Below are 18,484 nucleotides of genomic sequence, written 5' to 3'. Positions count from 1 at the left end.
CTCGAGCATAAAGATGGCACCTTATCAAGCTTTGTACGGACAGAAGTGTCGCACGCCGTCTTGTTGGCTTGAGGCTGGAGAAAAGCAGTTTATGGGTCCCGAGACTATCCATCAAACCGCTGAAAAGTTGAAAATAATTAGAGAAAGAATGTTAGCAGCTCAAGATCGTCAAAAGAGCTATGCTAACAAGCAGCGAAGGCCAATGCCCTTCGAAGTTGGAGATTCGGTTTTGCTTAAAGTCTCGCCGTGGAAGGGACTTATAAGATTTGGTAAAAGGGAAAAGTTGAGTCCAAGTTTAATTGGACCATTTAAAGTTCTTCAGAGGATTGGGAACCAAGCTTACAAGCTTGAACTACCAGAGGAACTGAATGGAATTCACAACACTTTTCATGTGTGTTATTTGAGGAAGTTCACGGGAGAAGTTCCCGATATAATTCCAATTTATGAATTGAGAATTGATGAAAACAAGAGGTTAATTGAAGAACCAGAGGCAATTGTTGACTGAAAGACTAAGAAGCTTCGACTCAAGATGGTCGAATTAGTGCTTGTTCGTTGGAAACATTCGAATGGGCCAAATCTCACCTGGGAAACGGAGAGTGACATGTTGAGTTGCTATCCGCATTTGTTTGTTGATGTGAGATTCCGGGGACGGAATCATCCTAAGGGGTAGAGAATTGTAACGCCCGCGTTTCCAGGCTAGGCATTTTCGTTGATGTAATAGTCTAGGTTAACCTTTGTAACCCGTTTTGAAATAGCAGAAGTATATTATTTGAGTATTATGTATTTTGTGCCTAACTGCTTAATTATGTGATTTGATTAATTAAGAATAAAATGAGTGTCAAAATTTAAGTGTAAAATAAACTTGATATCTTTGGATAATGTTGTAGTAGTTGAAACGAGGTTTCCGAATATATAAAGAACGCCCAAATCTTACTTCGTATGAGGAAGTTATGATTTTCTGAAGTTTCGACTTAGCGGTATGCGGCCCGAAATACTCGCTTTGAGATCGAGCGGTTTTTAGTCGAATCAATCTAAACGAGAATCGAAGATCTCGTTGTTGGTATCGAAGCGATGAAAGGTTAGGCGAGAACGGACGTCAAACGAAGAAGTTATGAATTTATAACGAAGTTTTTCTGTCCCGTCCTACTAAAAATAATTAACAAAAATAAAGTCAAAATTAGCCGACGGAGTCTAAACGAAATTTGTAGAGCGTAGTCTCACCTATGCGTGGATATAAAGAACGTCGAAAACGGAGTTCGTATGAAGAAGATATGCATTTCCGAAGTTTATTAAATAATTAATATTTAAAATTAATTATAAAATCTGGTATTATCCGAAGGGGAGTCATCGGACTCATCCGAAGTACGCCCAACGTACAGCGAAGCGTGACGTCCCTCGCACTCGAGTTCTTCGGATGACGCATGCCATGACGATTCGGACGCGTACGCCCCGCGTACTACTGTACGCCCAGCGTACTCCGAGGCTCCAGCCTAATATAAATAGGATGCGAGGGCAGCCGGCTCATTTGCTCTTTTTCTCTCTTCTCTCTCCCGTTTTGCATCGTTTTTCATGCAAGAATTATCCTGAAGCCCCGGTATCATTCCCGAGCCCCGAAGCAAGTCCCGAAGCCCCGAAGATCCCGAGAAGTGCGATTCCTGAGCCGAAGCTCTGCCCGCGAGGAGTTCGGTTTTTTGTGAAGATCTTCCAGATCTGCCAAAGAATACTACTTCTATAAGCCGTAGTGCTGTCCGATCATCTTCTGATCAAGTGAGTGTGTGGTTACTTTCTTCTAACGCATAATTATAAAGTATTTTATACGAAATACGTGTTATGTGTATATTTTGTGTTATATGTGTGAATGTATATTCACCCTCTTCTATCTCATAGATCTGATTTGTTTTCTATGAAATACGTGGTATGTGTGTGTGCCTCATCTGTTATGTGGAATATGTATTGATTAAAGCATGCTATATAGTTTTTTTTAAACTATGTATAAAAATGTATATTCTTATCTACTAATATGTTGGGTAGAACATGGGTAGATAGTTGGTGTGTAATAAACAGATGAGAGGCCTCGTTGTTGTTTTGATTCAGTCATCTAGCGGAGTTTAGATGATGACCACAGACTTTTCTAGACAGTCATGTGGAACACTAGCAGGCTCACCACCTGTAGGTGTTAATGAACTTGGGTGTTCATTCGCTGTACTCCATCCCCCTCATGGTTGCCTTATTTGACTTATATTGCTGAGGAACCCCCGAAGTATGTGTTGTCGCCCCGATGAAATATTCTAAGACTAGGTCCCTTATGTCAGTTGTCTTAGGGATGTAAAGTGAGAATAACGGGAATGGGTAATTGGGTTATTGTTGGTTGGTGGAATTAAATATAATTATTTATTGTGGGTTGAAAACCCTATATGCTCACCAGGCTCCCAAGCATGACCCACTCAGTTTTATTTGTATTACAGGAAGTGGCGCAAGGGCATAAGATGGATGAACCATCAAGTTGTTTTGTTTACAAGTATGTATATGTATATATTTGTTGAATGCCTTGTAATGTTATCGTTTATGCTTTATGGTCTGTATCGGAACATGACATCCCGAGTTTTGGTTATATAACGAAAATACATTTCTTTTATGAAATGCTTTGGTAAACATTGTTTTATCACGTTTTGTTTTGGGGAACAAATTCCGCAACTCTTTCAAATCAAAAGGATTTACTCTGAAATTATTTTAAAAGCATAAATGAAAATCGGTCTTTTCTGGCCGAGATTTTGGGGATGTCACACATACCAATGGGAGTTTTAAAAGCAGTGGGGTACGCCCATAAGGCATCATCCAACCTTATACTCCAATCCTTACGGTTTGGATTGATTGTTTTCTCAAAATTTCCTTTGATTTTCCTATTGGAAACCTCTGCTTGCCTATTTGTTTGGGGATGATATGTTGTTGAGACTTTATGAGTCACCCTATACCTTTTCAAGATGGCTTCAAGCATTCGGTTGCAAAAATAAGTCCGGCGATCACTTATCAAAGCTTTTGGAGTGCCAAATTGGGAGAAATTTTGTGCTTTTAGGAAATCCACAGCAACTTTGGAATCATTAGTACCGGTGGCTTTGGCCTCCGCCCATTTGGACACATAGTCCACTGCCAACATAATATATGTACAACCAAAAGAGGGAGGAAACGGTCCCATAAAGTCAATACCCTACACATCAAATATCTCACAAACCAAGATGGGGGTGAGGGGCATTTGATTCCTAGAACTTAAGTACACGGATTTTTAGCACTTATCGCAATGTGTACATAGCACATAAAAATCATGAAAAATGGTGGGCCAATAAAATCCGCTTTATAGAACTTTTCTAGCTGTCCTTTGGGTTCCAAAATGACCTCCATAAGCATAGGTATGACAAAGTTAAGGATGGATTGTACCTCTTCTTGCTCAACACATCTTCGGATCATTTGGTCTGCGCAATACTTCCAAAGATACGGCTCATCCCATACATACATTTTCGCCTCCTTCTTGATTTTGTCCTTTTACCAATGTGTGGATTCCAAGGGGAAACTGATTTGTGACCAAATAATTGACAATGTCCGCATACCATGGAGCTTCCATGATAACGAACAAATGCTCATCCGAGAATGTGTCATAGATTGGTGTGGTGTCTTCGGGTGGCATAATCCGACTAAGATGGTCCACGACCAAATTCTCTTTCCCAGTTTTATCTTTGATTTCTATATCAAGCTCCTACATAAGCAACATCCACCGTATCAACCTCTGCTTCAAATCTTTCTTGAGTAGTAAATGCTTTATAGTTGCATGGTCCGAATATATGATCACTTTGGGCTCAAGGAGGTACTATCAGAATTTCTCTAATGCAAAGACAATCGCTAACAACTCGTTCTCTGTTGTGGTGTAGTGTTTTGAGCACTATCCAAATTCTTGGATGCATAATAAATGACATGGTTATCTCGGTCCACTTTTTTCGCAACACCGCCCCAAACGCAGTATTGCTCGCTTCACACATGATCTCGAACGGGAGATCCTAATTAGGTGGTTGGATGATTGGAGCGGAAGTGAGTAAAACTTCCAAACGATCAAAAGCGTATTTGCATGGTTGAGTAAACTCAAATTCAACATCTTTTTGGAGTATTGGACACATCGGCACTGTAATATTTGAGAAATCTTTTATGGACCGCCGATAGAAACCTGCATGGCCAAGAAACGAATGAACTTCCTGAACATTTTTCGGGTAAGGGAGACTTTTGATAATTTCAATCTTGGCTTTGTCAACTTCCAAGCCTTTTGGGACACTATATGACCTAAAATCAATCCCTTGTCCATCATGAAATGACATTTTTCATAGTTAAGCACAAGCTCTGTGTCAATGCACATTTGCAAAAATTTTGTTAAATTGATCAAACATTCATCAAATGAGTTTCCGTAAACCATGAAATCATCCATGAAAATTTCGATGATGCTTTCAACATATTTAGAAAAAATGCTCACCATGCATCTCTAAAATGTTGCGGGTGCATTACATAGACCAAAAGGCATACGCCTATAAGCAAATGTGCTAAAGTGACAAGTGAATGTGGTTTTTTCTTGATCTTTCGGGGCTACCTGAATTTGATGAAAGTCTGAGAAACCCTCTATACAATAGTAATGGGATTTACCCGCCAATCTCTCTAACATTTGGTCAATAAATGGCAGGGGGAATGGTCCTTTCTTTTTCAAGCATTCAACTTCCTATAGTCAATACAAACTCGCCACCCATTTTGCACACGGGTTGGCACCAATTCTCCCTCAACATTTTTTACTACTATGACCCCAGCTTTTTCGGGACTACCTAAACGGGGCTCACCCATTCGCTATCAGAGATAGGGTAGATCATACCTGCATCTAATAGCTTCATGATTTCTTTCTTTACTACCTCCATCATTGGCGGATTCAGTCTTCTTTGTGCCTGTCTAGTTGGTTTGAAGTCTTCCTCCATGAGAATATTATGCATACATAAGGAAGGACTCAACCCCTTTATGTCAGCAATCGTCCACCCAATAGCCTTCTTATACTCTTTCAACAAATTCACCAACTTATTTTCTTCTTCTTTGGACAACTTATTGGAGATAATAACAGGCAGTGTCTCTTCTTCTTCAAGATATGCATACTTCAAATGCTTAAGAAGAGTCTTCAATTCTAGCTTTGGTGCCTGCACAAAAGAAGGAAGATGTTTTGTGTTAGAAATGGGCAATTTCAACTTGGTATTATCATACCTCATTTTCTTCCTCTCTTCCATGAACTCCACAATCTCTAGTAATTCCTCATCAAGCTTGAAATTTGCTGCAATTTCTTTGACTAAATTGTTATAAAAAATTCTGCTCAAAACTAACTCCAAAGAATCATAGTTAGTCCACTCAAAACACTTTTCAGTCAAAGGTTGAATCACATCAACAAAATTTATACAATGAACATCACTTGTATACCTCATTGCTTCATAGATATTGAAGTTAATCACTTCCCCCATCAACTTTCATAGACAGTGTACCATTGTAGACATCAATTTTTGTTCTTGCTATTTTTAAAAATGGTCTACCTAAAAGTATGAAACTTGAGGTTTGGTCATCATCTCCCATATCAAGCACATAAAAATCTATAGGAAACACAAGTTCATTGACTTGCACTAATACGCCCTCCAATACACCTTTTGGGTGTACCAAAGACCGATCGGCAAGTTGAATTATGACTCCGGTTTCGATTAGAGGTCCGCTTCCCATTGTTTTATAGCTTGAATAAGGTAAAATATTAATTGATGCTCCAAGATCGAGCATGACACGTGGCACAAAAAGGTTACCCATTTTACAAGGAACCGTGAATACACCCAGATCCTTGCATTTCTTTGGTAGCCATTTTTGTAACACGACTGAAATGTTATCCCCAATTTTTACCGTTTGATTTCCTTTAAGCTTTTTCTTAGATGTGCAAAGTTCCTTAAGGAACTTAGTATATCTAGGAATTTGTGTAATAACATCTAAAAGGGGAATGTTGATTTTAACCTTCCGGAACATAGCCATGATCTCATCATCTTCTCGTTCTCTTTTTGTACTTGTTAATATTGAAGGAAATGGTGCTAGAGTTACTTTCACTTCGGTATCTTTTGGCTTCTTTGACTTTGAAGTATTTTTCCTTTCCTCTTCTTTGACAGCATCTTCTACCTCAATCTCCTTCTATTCCTCTTCTACATCCGGAATCCTTGGGCCTTCATAGCTTTTTCCTCCTCTCAAAGTAATGGCAAATGCATTATGTTTCGGGTTCTTCTCGGTTTGGGATGGTAGCTTGCCTTGTGATTCCATTCTACTCATGGATCGAGCAAGTTGTGACACCTGTTGCTCCAAGCTTTTTATGCTAGCCTTGGTTTCTTGTTGGAAACCTTGAGTGCTAGTAGCAAGGATTTTTACAATATCCTCCAATAACATACTTGATGAACCCGCTTGTGGGTGTGGTTGTTGTGGTGGCCTAGGTTGGAAATTTTGAGGTTGAAAGGGCAGTCTTTATTGATATTGAGGAAATGGTGGTCTTTGTTGATAACCTCCATTTTGATTTCCTCCCTAGCCTTGATTATTCTTCCATCTCTGATCACCCCGTGGCTGCTCATATCCTCTCTGGTTTGACCCAGAATAACCTCCCATGACTTTCGCTTCTTCATAATCTTCATCTTGAAGTTGAGGGCACATGTTGGTTGGGTGCCCCACTTGAGTGCAAATATCGCAAGGGAGGGGTGTGGGCTGCATACCTTTGTCTTTAGCTAACATCATAACCACTTTTATAAGCTCGAACAATTGAGCTTCAATTTGAGGAGTTTGGACTTCTTTTACACCTCGAGGTGCATCCGTGTACCATTCTTCATCATGGCTTGAATGCTTTGAATCTTCAGCCATGTTCTTGATTAAGTTGCGGATTTTGGTAGGAGTCTTGTCGGGTAAAGATCCGCCACTGGAGGCATTAAGAAGCCTTATTTCCATTGGATTCATGCCTTCAATGAAGTATTGGAGGAGCTGGTATTCGGTGATTCCATGCTTTGGACATCGGGCACAAAGTTTCTTGAATCTCTCGTAATATGTGTGAAAAGCTTCCCTCTTATGTTGCTTGATTCCAATGATTTCCCTCCGTAGGGCTGAAGCTTTCATTTCTGGGAAGTGTTTGTCCAAAAAGAGTTGTGCAAGATCTACCCAAGTAGTAACCGTCCCCGGTGGGAGGTCATAGAGCCAGTCTTTTGTTGCACCTTGCACCGCGAAGGGAAATGCCCTAATCTTGATTTGATCCTCAGTGACATTGTGTTGCTTCATGCCCACACACACAACATGAAATTTTATCAGAAACTTGTGGGGATCTTCATTTTTCAAGCCTCTAAAGGTAGGGAGTAGGTGGATGAGTCTAGATTTAAGTTCAAGATTTGTGGCTATCGGATATGTGATACAAAGAGGTTGTTGTGTAACTTCTTTTCTCGACCATTGATGATGGGTTTGCTCAGGCGGTGGATTTCGAGGTGGATTCCCTTCATGGTTATCTCCCATTGTATGAGTAGTGGTTGAAGTTTCTGTGGGTGTAGTATTTGGGATACTATAAGTAGGTGAGATGGTGGAGTGGTACTTTTGGGTGAGGTTGGTTAAGATGAGAGTGATAGACTTTCTGTTTCGGATGCGGATACACTTGAGAGAGGTATGTCCTCCCAAATGTTGATGACTGGAGGGTTAGATGATGAAGAAGTCTCGAAGCCCAGTTGCTTCTTACGAAGCTTGGCTTGTTTCCTTAACTTCTTTGCAATCTTCTCTATCTCCGAATCAATTGGAAATGGTGTACTTGTAAGGAAAAATCTAGGCATAAACAATTAGTAACACTGTATCCCCCGCAATGGCGCCAATTTGTCAGGTGTGTCAAACCCAACAAAATAAAGGGGTACAAAATGACTCCTAGAACACTGTTACTTTGCACTAAAAATGTAATACAATGTAAGCAGGGTCAATCCACAAAGACACAGGACGAATGATTATACCTTTTTTGCGTAAGGTACAAATGTGATCACGAAAGAGGGGGATTTAAATGCAATGATTCAAACAAAGAACTGAAATAATAATTAAGCAATTGATTAAGTGAAGTGAATTCAAAGTTTGTAAATACCCCAACTCTATGCAAGACTAATTAGCAATGTGATTCAAAATATGAAATGATATTTGTTTAATTCTATGTAAGTTGGTACTTGGAAATGCTAACAAGCTCTAGTAATTCTCATTCACCATTTTAATCAATCAAAATAGGCTCTTTTTTAATTGTAATCTAAACAAGCTCTTAGAGTTAGGTGGAAAGATTGCATTGTACTTTGTGTGAATTTTACCAACAACATTTAATACTCCTCATAAGCTCGGGAGTGTAAGAATATGTGAATTTGATTTACACTAGAATCTTTGTAAATAGTTCGATTTAGTGCTTGTTACTTGTTCCATTTTACAAAACAATTACAGATTTTGCATAATAGATAGCTTGAATGATTCAACCCTAACTCAATTGGCCAAAAAGAACTAGAATTTAAATGAAACTTTCAATTAAAACAAAATCAAATTCACTAGATAGCATTTAAAAACAAACATCAAGTGACATGCTTGAAGTCACATGTAATAGTCAATACAAGAAGTTGGAGAGTCTAGGGTTCTAGCCACACATGACTAGAACAAAACACAAATCTAGAAATTAAAGTTAGAGTCTTACAATTTGAAATCCAAATGAAACCCAAGTGTTTCCAAGTATTAATTGTCTTCCAAATCCTCCAGAAAATCGCCTCCAGAACTCCTAAAATCGACTCAACTTCTAATGGAATGGGTTGCATCTTTTTAGAAAAAGGAAAAACTGCATTAAACTTATGACCACATTTACACGTCCTATGTAAATTAACAATACCATTTACACGGCCCGTGTAAATATAAAAGTACACTGCGCAATTTGGTCAGGCCTTTAAAGTATAATGCTCAGAAATCTACGTTTACACAGCTCGTGTAAACACAAGGCTTACATTTATATGGCCCGTGTAAATCTCTGAAAAGTCAAAATCTTCATTTCTTTGATATCTTCGTTCTCGATGCTCCGCAAGTCCAGAAATTTTGTCCGCAAATCTTATTAACCTCCTCGAACAAGATCCTACCTCCAAAAGTCCTTGAAATATCACAAAAAAGTGTAAATGAAATTGCCTCATGAAAAATCTTGAGAAAACATGCAAAGTGCATGAGTTTAAGTCTATATGCAATGCACTTTTATGAAATAAATCTACAAAATGTGTGCATAAAATGCACCTAACAAAAGGTTACAACACAAACTGTGGCTTATGAGACTCCTTATTTATAGTTAAAGAAAATCCGAATTTGAATATTAAAATAATAATATTTTAACCTTATTTAAATTATTTTCTTTATCAGCAATAGGAGGCTTCCACAACCCTTTTGAATGAGCTCTAAAACCGTCTACTGTTAGGAGGTTCTAGAATCTCTCGTTTTCTCAACTATCAAACAATTATAATTCAACCATTATACCTCAAATTAATTCTAATTAATCTTAAATTAATTTTGAACTAATTCCAATTAATTACTAATTAATTATTATTATTTCTAATTGATATATTAGTTAATCATTTAATCTCTCTCTTATAGTGATTTCTGGTTATGAGAGTAACCCAAAAAAAATTTACTCATATTCATCAAGATTATACCAATTTTGTTAAAACTTTAGATACATTAATCCAACATGTGATTTCATCTTGTTAATCTGTTTGTTTATGTTGCTTTGTGCTTAAGAAATCATCATAACCCAACATCCTAAACTCTACATCCTTAATTGAGTTAGATTTATTAATCTTCTTCGGACAATCAACAGCTTAATTTCATTCTTCCTTTAAACACGGCCTATTCCTTTTCTCCGAATAAACATGTCATTTAATAGTTTTCATCTCTAAGGCCGTTCCTGAAATTTTAAATATCATCAAATGCCCAGGACGAGCTAGAAAAAATGGACCCTTATTGCTATTATAAGTTTTTTATTTTTAAATAAATATATATAAAATATATAATAAATAAATGAAATTAGGCCCAAAAAAATTAGGTTATGTGCAGCTGTTCATTTTTTCCCCTTCAAATGCACATGTCATTCTCTCTATAGTGGGGGGGTTCTCAGTTACTATTTTCTTTACTTATTATATCATCAGGATTTAGCTTTTTATAAGTAAGACGACAGAAAAGATTATAAACGGCACAAAATCATGCATCAAAGAGAAGAAACTAAAAACTTAACGGTTCAAGTAACGATTAAAAATCAAACAAAATTTCACGATTCGTTCATGTGTATAAATCTATAGCTCCTTCACAAGCATTTTTGAAAATTTGAGTACCAAGTTCAATTAACTACACAAGTGGGGTTGCCATTATGACAGGCTAGCAGACTAAAAAATATCATGAGCAGGTTATAGGAAGCACAAAAAACTTGGCTTCGGCTTGAGGTAAGAATGAAATTGAGTAAATTGATGGCCTCAATTGTGTAAACTGGAGTGAAAATATAATCCCAACACACTGATTCATTTTTTGGCAAAGTTTAATTTGAAAAATAAAGAGATATTAAGTGATTTTAAAAATAGAGGATTGTGTTTTGGATGTCAAGAGATTTGATATGATCGAAGATTCATGGGGAGTTTATTTTAATTTCAATTTTGAAAATTTATTTGAAAGGAGAGTTTCACGAGATTAGGATTGAGCTACACACCCAGCAATCGATTAAAAAAGAGGGATGAAAATTGGGACGCACCAATTGAGCTACACACCGGTCATCTGCTATAATTATTTAAAAGAAAGAAAAGAAAAAAAAAATCAGATTCTGATTGGAACCCCATTTCTGGTATCCTTATGATTAACCATTTTACATAACTCGATTAGAGTAGCAGGTTGACTAATTAATTATCCTGAACCTATATTAAAACCTCTCCTTAACGTGAATGGAAGGTTTTCAATCACAAGTATTTTGAGTGACCCAGGCTTAACGATCGAGCGTTTTTGCTCTAACTCTTGTAATGTAAAAACTATTATATTCTACCTTGGAGCGATAGTATCAGAGTGATCTACCATGGGTGACAGAGAAAAGTGAATGAATATGATTAATGACAAACTAATAAAGATTTGTTAATAAAAGATCGTACAATAATGCTCGACAAGCGGTCACCTGAAACACTTAAACAATTCAATCTCTTTGATTTGGATCCACTGGAGTACCTCTCTCTCTCTCGACATGCTTCCTTGAGTCAGGTGTCCAGTGTTCTATTCTGGTGTGTGGCACTATCTGTTGTTTCTTTTAGCTATGGAATATGTTCTTTTTGGTGCATAATTAATTTTTTGGTATTCGTCTGGATACGACAGAAGTGAACAGCTTATGTCCAGACAAGATTAACACAGATCCCTATATTTTTTTTTTATTCTTTTCACATACCTGATCAGTCAATAAATATAATATACACACATAATACATATATACCTGTGCATATGAGTACAAAGGCAATCTCTTATGTATTGATTGAACTGATCACCTGCTAACCTAGTACTTGATAATTATTGAATTCTACATCTTTGATCATGTTCATGACGTATTCCGTGAATACAAAATTAAAGATTACTTATGATGTCGTGGATCCTACATGTTCAATTTATAAGTTCTGCACCATGGTATACAGAGTAGGCCAGTATGACTGTAGCAAACACAACCGGTGTTTGTTAGTATATCCATAATATATTCAACTCCATTGAGTTTACATTTTGTGTTTAGTATAACTTTTTTTTTTTTACAATGCATTAAACTCTACAAAGTTTAATAGAAGATATTTTAAATATTTATATAAAAATTAGAGAACTTTCTATTGAATATAAATGGCATCTCATAACATTATCGTTTGATCTATTGAATGACAACTACTAGTTGCCACCTCAATGAAATATCTCATTGAACCATTCATTATGAATGCTCAGCAAAATGGTTGAGGCACGAACCTAGCTAATCATTCACATTAGCCGATAAGTTGTTTGGTCCAAAAGGATCCATTTTCTTGACATTTGTTAAAACTTTAATAGTATTTTTCCCATACACATAAAGCAGCTTGTTTAGGGTACTAGATCGATGAGATCAAAAGGTATGACCTTTTCATACCCCCTTAAATTAACTGTAGTATGATTTATGTTGGGTAAATTTATAAATATTACAGTTTCTGGTAAATTTGGAACTCTAATTGGATTGATAATCAGAAGTTTGGGCTGTGAAATGAGGACGCAGAAGGTTAACTTTAGGCACCTATATATGTACTAAATGTACTAAATGATGAATCACATTCCTAGTTCCACTACAGGATAAATCTTGCTAGATTTTTTCCATTTCCATCTACCTTTTAGTTTAGATACATGCATCTTATGGGTTGTTTTCCTTAATGAGAAATTAAATATTCTCTTATTTTTTGTTTCTACAAATCCTCATACCAATTAAATGATAACATGTATAACATTCAAAGCTCATTTAATGAAATTTAATGATATTCTAATATACTAATGTGACATATGTCATTATTTAAATTGATATGAGAATTGGTAGAAACAAAAAGTAAAAGGATATTTAATTTCTCTTCCTTAATTTGTATTCTAAGACAAAACCTACATTTCCCTTGATCACACTGAGAATGAAATATAGGTAAGGTCTTAGCTATGGTATACACGTAGCTCATATATATGTCCATTTCAAGATCAACAACTAGTTCAAGTATGAGAACGTGTTAGGTTCTAAGAATCATCAAACCAGTTAATATGATATATCATTGGATAAACTTGTAAAAACACTCACTTGATACAAAATACCAACAATGACCAAAAAGTAGATGCCTCCAGGATTCTTTCCCATGTATGTATGTATGTATGTATACATACATACATGTATGTATGTACTAATAGGCCTTTAATTTGGTTTAGCAGTATGGTGAGATGACTACCTCTAAAGAAGTTGAGAGTCCTCGTGTGGGACATAGTATGAGTTACAAGACTAGATTGGAGTGTGTGTGGATCCAAGTTCTATAAAAAGTATGTATGTATGTATGTATGTATGTATGTATGTATGTAAAAGGAGATTATTTAGCATGGTTGTCTGAGAAAAGATCCATTTATCGTCAAACATCTAAGGGAGAGCACCTTTGTTGTAGCTCTTTTGTTCTTTAGGAGTTGAAATGGAATCTTATAGGGAAAGGAGTATTTAGAATTAAAACTAAGGCTGTTCTACAAAAAGAATTAAAATTAAGGAAAACAGAAAGGAGAGTGGGGTTGGGTTTGGGGTGGAGTTCAAAAAAAAAATTTGTTTTTTTCATGGAAATAAAATAATACAAACTGTAGGCCATTAAGGGAACCGTTTGTGGTTAAAATATTCATTACAATATGATCCACCCCCTCGCCCTCTTGTGTTTATATACATGGTGATAATGGTTGCATCAAGATCAGAACAAACCCAATTATAATTATCGATCTCATAGTCAAAAACTTTAAAAACCAAGTTATCTTGAGAATAAAATCGAAAACGTCAAATTACGATGACTGGATCAGGCTCTCCTTGTGGTGCTTGCAAGTTCTTAAGAAGGAAATGTGTAAGGGGTTGTGTTTTTGCCCCTTATTTTTGCCATGAACAAGGTGCTGCCCATTTTGCAGCCATTCACAGGGTATTTGGTGCCAGCAATGTCTCTAAACTCCTTGCTCACCTTCCTGTCAGTGGTCGGTGTGAAGCAGCCATTACCATCGCCTATGAAGCTCAAGCTAGGGTTCAAGATCCCATTTATGGCTGCGTTTCACATATCTTCGCGCTACAACAGCAGGTATATATACAATCTGCTTTTAAATATATCGAAATCATGACATACCCTAATTAATATTCTTTGCTATATATATAGTATGTAGCTAGATTTCGTTCTGATTAATATTATTGTTGCTTTTGTTTAACAGGTGGTTAGTTTACAATCCCAACTAGCTTTTTTAAAAGAGCAGGCAGCTCAAAGCTTAGTCAATGGCTCCAGTTGTTCAAACTATCCTACCAACTACAATCGACCAAACGGAGGACATCCACATCCTTCTTACACAACAACACAAGACATCCAGACGAATTGGTTACAACAATCGGAACAATCATCGTGCATAAATATATCTCAATTTGATAAAAATTCAAGCGCCAACAATTTGAATGAGACCATGAATTTCAATTTCATGGGAAATCAACACAACCAGAATTCGCTTCTTAAGGAAGAAGATGGGTCATTTTCCAGCTTCCACGAAGGTTCAAGTTACTCCATTGATTCTTTGGACATGCAAATAAGCCATAACAAAGAATGGTTTTTCCAAGAGAAAACAGAAGATCTTCACTCAATTGCTTTCGGATGTATTCAGCATTAGCTGATCAGATGAGAAAATCAAGATCGGCTTGGGATCAGCTAGAAAATATTTAAATATATATATACTTTCTGTTTGCTCTGTCAATTTTGGTATTCCTAGAGGATATTTGCCCCCACCTGTATCCAAGACATGCCATTTTGCTACCTATTATTATATAAAATAAACTAGGCCAGCTAGCAAACCCTAGAAATGTTCATAATTAAGTTTGAAAACCCTAAGCTACCATATGATTGATTTCGTTCTTAGATCTTGTGTAATTTTGGTATGGTTTCATTTAATATTAGTTTATGAAGTCTTGATTAGAAGAAAATCTGACGTTTCTTAGTGAGCTATGTTTTAGTAACCTAGTTTTAAATTAGCTTTAATCTAAATATTAATATCATCGAGTAATTACTAATTAGAAATTGCTAATCCCAGGTTTATAGTCAAGACCTGATTTAGCTGCTCTACAAAAAGTACTTTCACTTCTTAATAACTTCCACTTAAAAGCTGAAGTTGGCTCTAGCAATATATAGGTGCGTACTGACTGCTCTGCCCTTTAATCACCCACATTTTAGTCTTGTGTGTGTGTGCGTTTGTGTTTGTATATATGTATCTAGCATACATCGCTCATGATATCTACCTTGAATCTGTATACGTTTCTTTCTTTTTAGGGCTGCAGTACGCTAAATAAGTAACGATACAAGACCTCTACTTTTATTTCAACACGGAAAAGTTTTAAAGGGTGCAACTTCACCTAGCTAAAATTAATAAACCCTTAGTTTAATAATATTGATGTTCAAGAGGTAGTTTTCTATGAATCTATGGGAAATATTTCGTTTAGTGTTTCAGATCCTTAAAGAAACCATCTTGATCAATCATGGTTATGCTGCTTAATTATTATGTGGGTGTTGATTCAAAGCAATCACACGATGTATATTTCTTTTAGTCTGAGAATCTTGAACGTTATCTGCTACTACAACCTTTCTGATCGTAGGGTCTGCGTAAACTTCAAGTATAAACAAAAGGCACAAACAGCAGGTGTATATATATATATATATATATATATATATATATATATATATATATATATATATATATATATATATATATATATATATATATATATATATATATATATATATATATATATAAGAAGTCTTTGGGTTTTGCGTTTGTCTGAATTAGTTCCGTAATCAGCTGCCACGCATGCAAACACTGGGAAATGAAAGACAAACATGCACACACGTATATATTGTTAGCTAAACGATTATCACATACTCATCTATAATCTCATAAAATGAGAGGTGTCCATCATGATTGAGGTTCGATTCTGCTGAATGCTATCGATCCTTGTTGGCAGTCATGCTAATTTCTTATATGTGGGTCAAAGGTATGATACTATACAGCTACTAATTAACAGTATATATAGGCAGACATATCAAAATATTGTTGATTAACTACTTGTTCATGGAACCTCCGTGGAAACTTATTGACAAGTTGAAATTAGCTCTCTATTAATGTTGTTTTTCCAATTGACGAGGAAGAAAGACGGAGGGATTTGAACCAAAAAGACATTCAAGGTATATATAAATATTACCACCTAGAGGACAGTTAACTGTTGGATAGTGAGCTCTATTTTGTTGTTCTTGTCCAGCTGCTTGTAGGTGTTGTGTAGTCTTTAGCTATAATCAATATGTTCAGATGATTCATAATCAAGCTATTCCATATCTGCATCAAGCTATCATGATTCAGGGTTTTTTCTCATTCTTCTCTATAAGTTTAGTTTCTGAACAGGAGATTTGACATATAGTATCCTTTCTAAATCTTTAGATATGCCACAAGTATTAGGCATATTTACCAGCCTGCCAGTGTCGTAGCTAGTTTAATGGATCCTTCCCCTTTAAGGTTACAATGATTTTAAAAACTAAACTGTAAGCATTAAAATTGCAACTCATTTGTGCCTTTAAATTAAGGTTTCATCCATTTGATTAACATAAAGCCCGGGACTATGGATGGATCTGGCGTGACAAGAATAAGGTCAATGCTCTCGGCTTGAAAAAGATCTAATAAGTGGTGCTAAAGGGGAGGATGATTAGGATAATCACTACAATATATATATATATATATATATATATATATATATATATATATATATATATATATATATATATATATATATATATATATATATATATACTATGCCTTTTAGGCAGCGATAAGACCTTAATTCAGTGATGATATCCAATCGCTAGCTCCTCCCTCAACGGCACTATATCCATGCTTGTCTCCTTCTCTTGCAATCGCCCTTAATTCTTTGCCCTCTCCTCCTCGATCGATCGGTCATCTCCCCATGTCTCAGATGCTCCTGTCTTTTTTCTTTGTTTTTTTTCGGTACTGTTATTGATTTGTCAATTTGGTTTTGGTTTATGTTTTTTTTTTTGGTTTAATTAGGTTTATATATGTTTTTAATTTGTTTTAGGTTTATTTATCAGTTTGGTGTAGATAAATTACTGCAAAATGTTTATGTATAATTACACAATGATATACAAAATTGTTGAAATATATACCGCTCCTAGAAAAAAAAAACAAAAACAAAGGGTGATTGTAATGCACCATTACAATGCCCTTCATTACCCACATAATTCCTACTAACAAAGGATTGATAATTTTTCCTTTTTTAAATATCTCATTAATTATGTTCGAAATGTTACATTCTTTGGGGCGGAATGATCGTTCGGCAATCTATCTATATATCTTATAAAGCTAGCATTTTTCCTTCAACTTCATGCATTTGAAACTCCCATGTATTTTTCCTTTCACCACATTTATTTGAAACTCTCATTACTTTTCAATTTCTTTCTAATAATAATTATAATTTGTTAATAAAGTTAAATAAATATCAAATCTAAAGTTTGATTATATATAAACTAAATTTCAATATTAAAATATTATATTTACTTCTACTTATAAAGTTATATTTTTTACTTTTAACATATTATCCTTAATTTATTAGTGTTAATATATTGTTGGATGTAAACCATTATCATTTTAAAGATACAATTTTGGAACAATTTGTATAAAATACTTAAATTATTAATTTAAATACAACATTACAAGGTCAACTTAAATATAAATTTTAGTTTACCTTAAACAACCCAAAAAATATTTTGTAAATAGTTAAAAGTGATAAATTGTAGTATCTTTCTAATAATGATTATAAGTTGGTTAGTAAGGTTAAATAAATATCAAACCTAAAGTGTAATCATAAATAAACTAAATTTCAATTTTAAAATAATATATTTATTTCTACTTATAAAGTTATGTCTTTAACGTTTAACATATTATACTTAATTTATTAGATTTAAAATTTTGTTGTATGTAAACCATCATCGGTTTAAAGGTACAACTTGTGAACAGTTTTGACAAAAATACTTAATTTTGTTAATTTAGATATAACATTACAGTGCCAGCTTAAATATAAATTTCATTTCCACTTAAAAAACCAAAGAATATTTTGTAAATAGTTAAAAGTGATAAATGCAAAAACTAAATTGTAATCTCAATTTAACTAAAATATTTCCTAAAGATATTTTTATAATCATTAAAAGTTTTCAAATAAGTAGCTTAAAATAACTTATAGTAACAATAGTTAAAAATAACTCTATATAAATGATTATATTGTTATATTTAAAATCAAAAAACAATGTTTGATGTTTTAAATAATTATAATAGAAATTAAAACATTAAACAAATAAATTTTAAAAAATTAATTAACAATAATAACAACTATAAATAACATTAAACCATATATTATATTTAATTTTATTCACGTGTAATTCACGGGTAGAAGTCATTCAAACTATTGAGATAATGCTGTTATAATAGATGTATATATATTATCATATAATTCAAAATAATCAATATATTATATCAATTTAGTATACGAATTATGATATCAAGTTTAACAACATTATTGTTATATTTTCAAAAAAAAAAACATATATTTGTAAAGATT

General features: G+C 34.7%; 3 protein-coding genes across 3 annotated transcripts in view; 1 reads left to right on the top strand and 2 right to left on the bottom strand.

Annotated features, from left to right (window-relative positions):
• LOC145075338 (uncharacterized) overlaps positions 1-5,489 on the bottom strand; it is a 38,208-nt gene extending 32,719 nt beyond the window's left edge. The window contains exons 1-4 of the mRNA XM_079021618.1: positions 4,898-5,489; positions 4,211-4,380; positions 3,509-3,748; positions 2,973-3,205 (exon numbers count right to left, since the gene is read on the bottom strand). Of these exons, the coding sequence (XP_078877744.1) occupies positions 2,973-3,205; positions 3,509-3,748; positions 4,211-4,380; positions 4,898-5,489 (1,235 nt within the window). The remainder of the gene's footprint in view (positions 1-2,972; positions 3,206-3,508; positions 3,749-4,210; positions 4,381-4,897) is intronic.
• Positions 5,490-5,508: 19 nt separating this feature from the next.
• On the bottom strand, positions 5,509-6,072 carry LOC145075337 (uncharacterized). Its single transcript, XM_079021617.1, has one exon. The coding sequence runs from the start codon at positions 6,070-6,072 to the stop codon at positions 5,509-5,511; it is 564 nt and encodes a 187-aa protein (XP_078877743.1).
• Positions 6,073-13,568: 7,496 nt separating this feature from the next.
• On the top strand, positions 13,569-14,786 carry LOC145073585 (LOB domain-containing protein 33-like). Its single transcript, XM_079020129.1, has 2 exons — positions 13,569-13,916; positions 14,044-14,786. Exons 1-2 carry the CDS (start codon positions 13,638-13,640, stop codon positions 14,485-14,487), a joined length of 723 nt encoding a protein of 240 aa, XP_078876255.1. The 5' UTR covers positions 13,569-13,637; the 3' UTR covers positions 14,488-14,786.
• Positions 14,787-18,484: the final 3,698 nt, after the last annotated feature.

Source organism: Lactuca serriola, chromosome 9, assembly GCF_051521515.1.
Source record: "Lactuca serriola cultivar US96UC23 chromosome 9, Lser_US96UC23_V15, whole genome shotgun sequence".
NCBI classification, from domain to species: Eukaryota; Viridiplantae; Streptophyta; class Magnoliopsida; order Asterales; family Asteraceae; genus Lactuca; species Lactuca serriola.
The sequence above is the reverse complement of the archived record's forward strand: the minus strand, read 5'-3'. Positions and strand labels throughout refer to the sequence as shown.

Excerpts from the sequence above, each read along its gene's own strand:
- LOC145075337 (XM_079021617.1), bottom strand. The coding sequence starts at position 6,072 with ATGGCTATGTTCCGGAAGGTTAAAATCAACATTCCCCTTTTAGATGTT.
- LOC145073585 (XM_079020129.1), top strand. The coding sequence starts at position 13,638 with ATGACTGGATCAGGCTCTCCTTGTGGTGCTTGCAAGTTCTTAAGAAGG. Across the intron at positions 13,917-14,043 it reads TCTTCGCGCTACAACAGCAG|GTGGTTAGTTTACAATCCCA; the intron begins GTATATATACAA and ends TTTGTTTAACAG.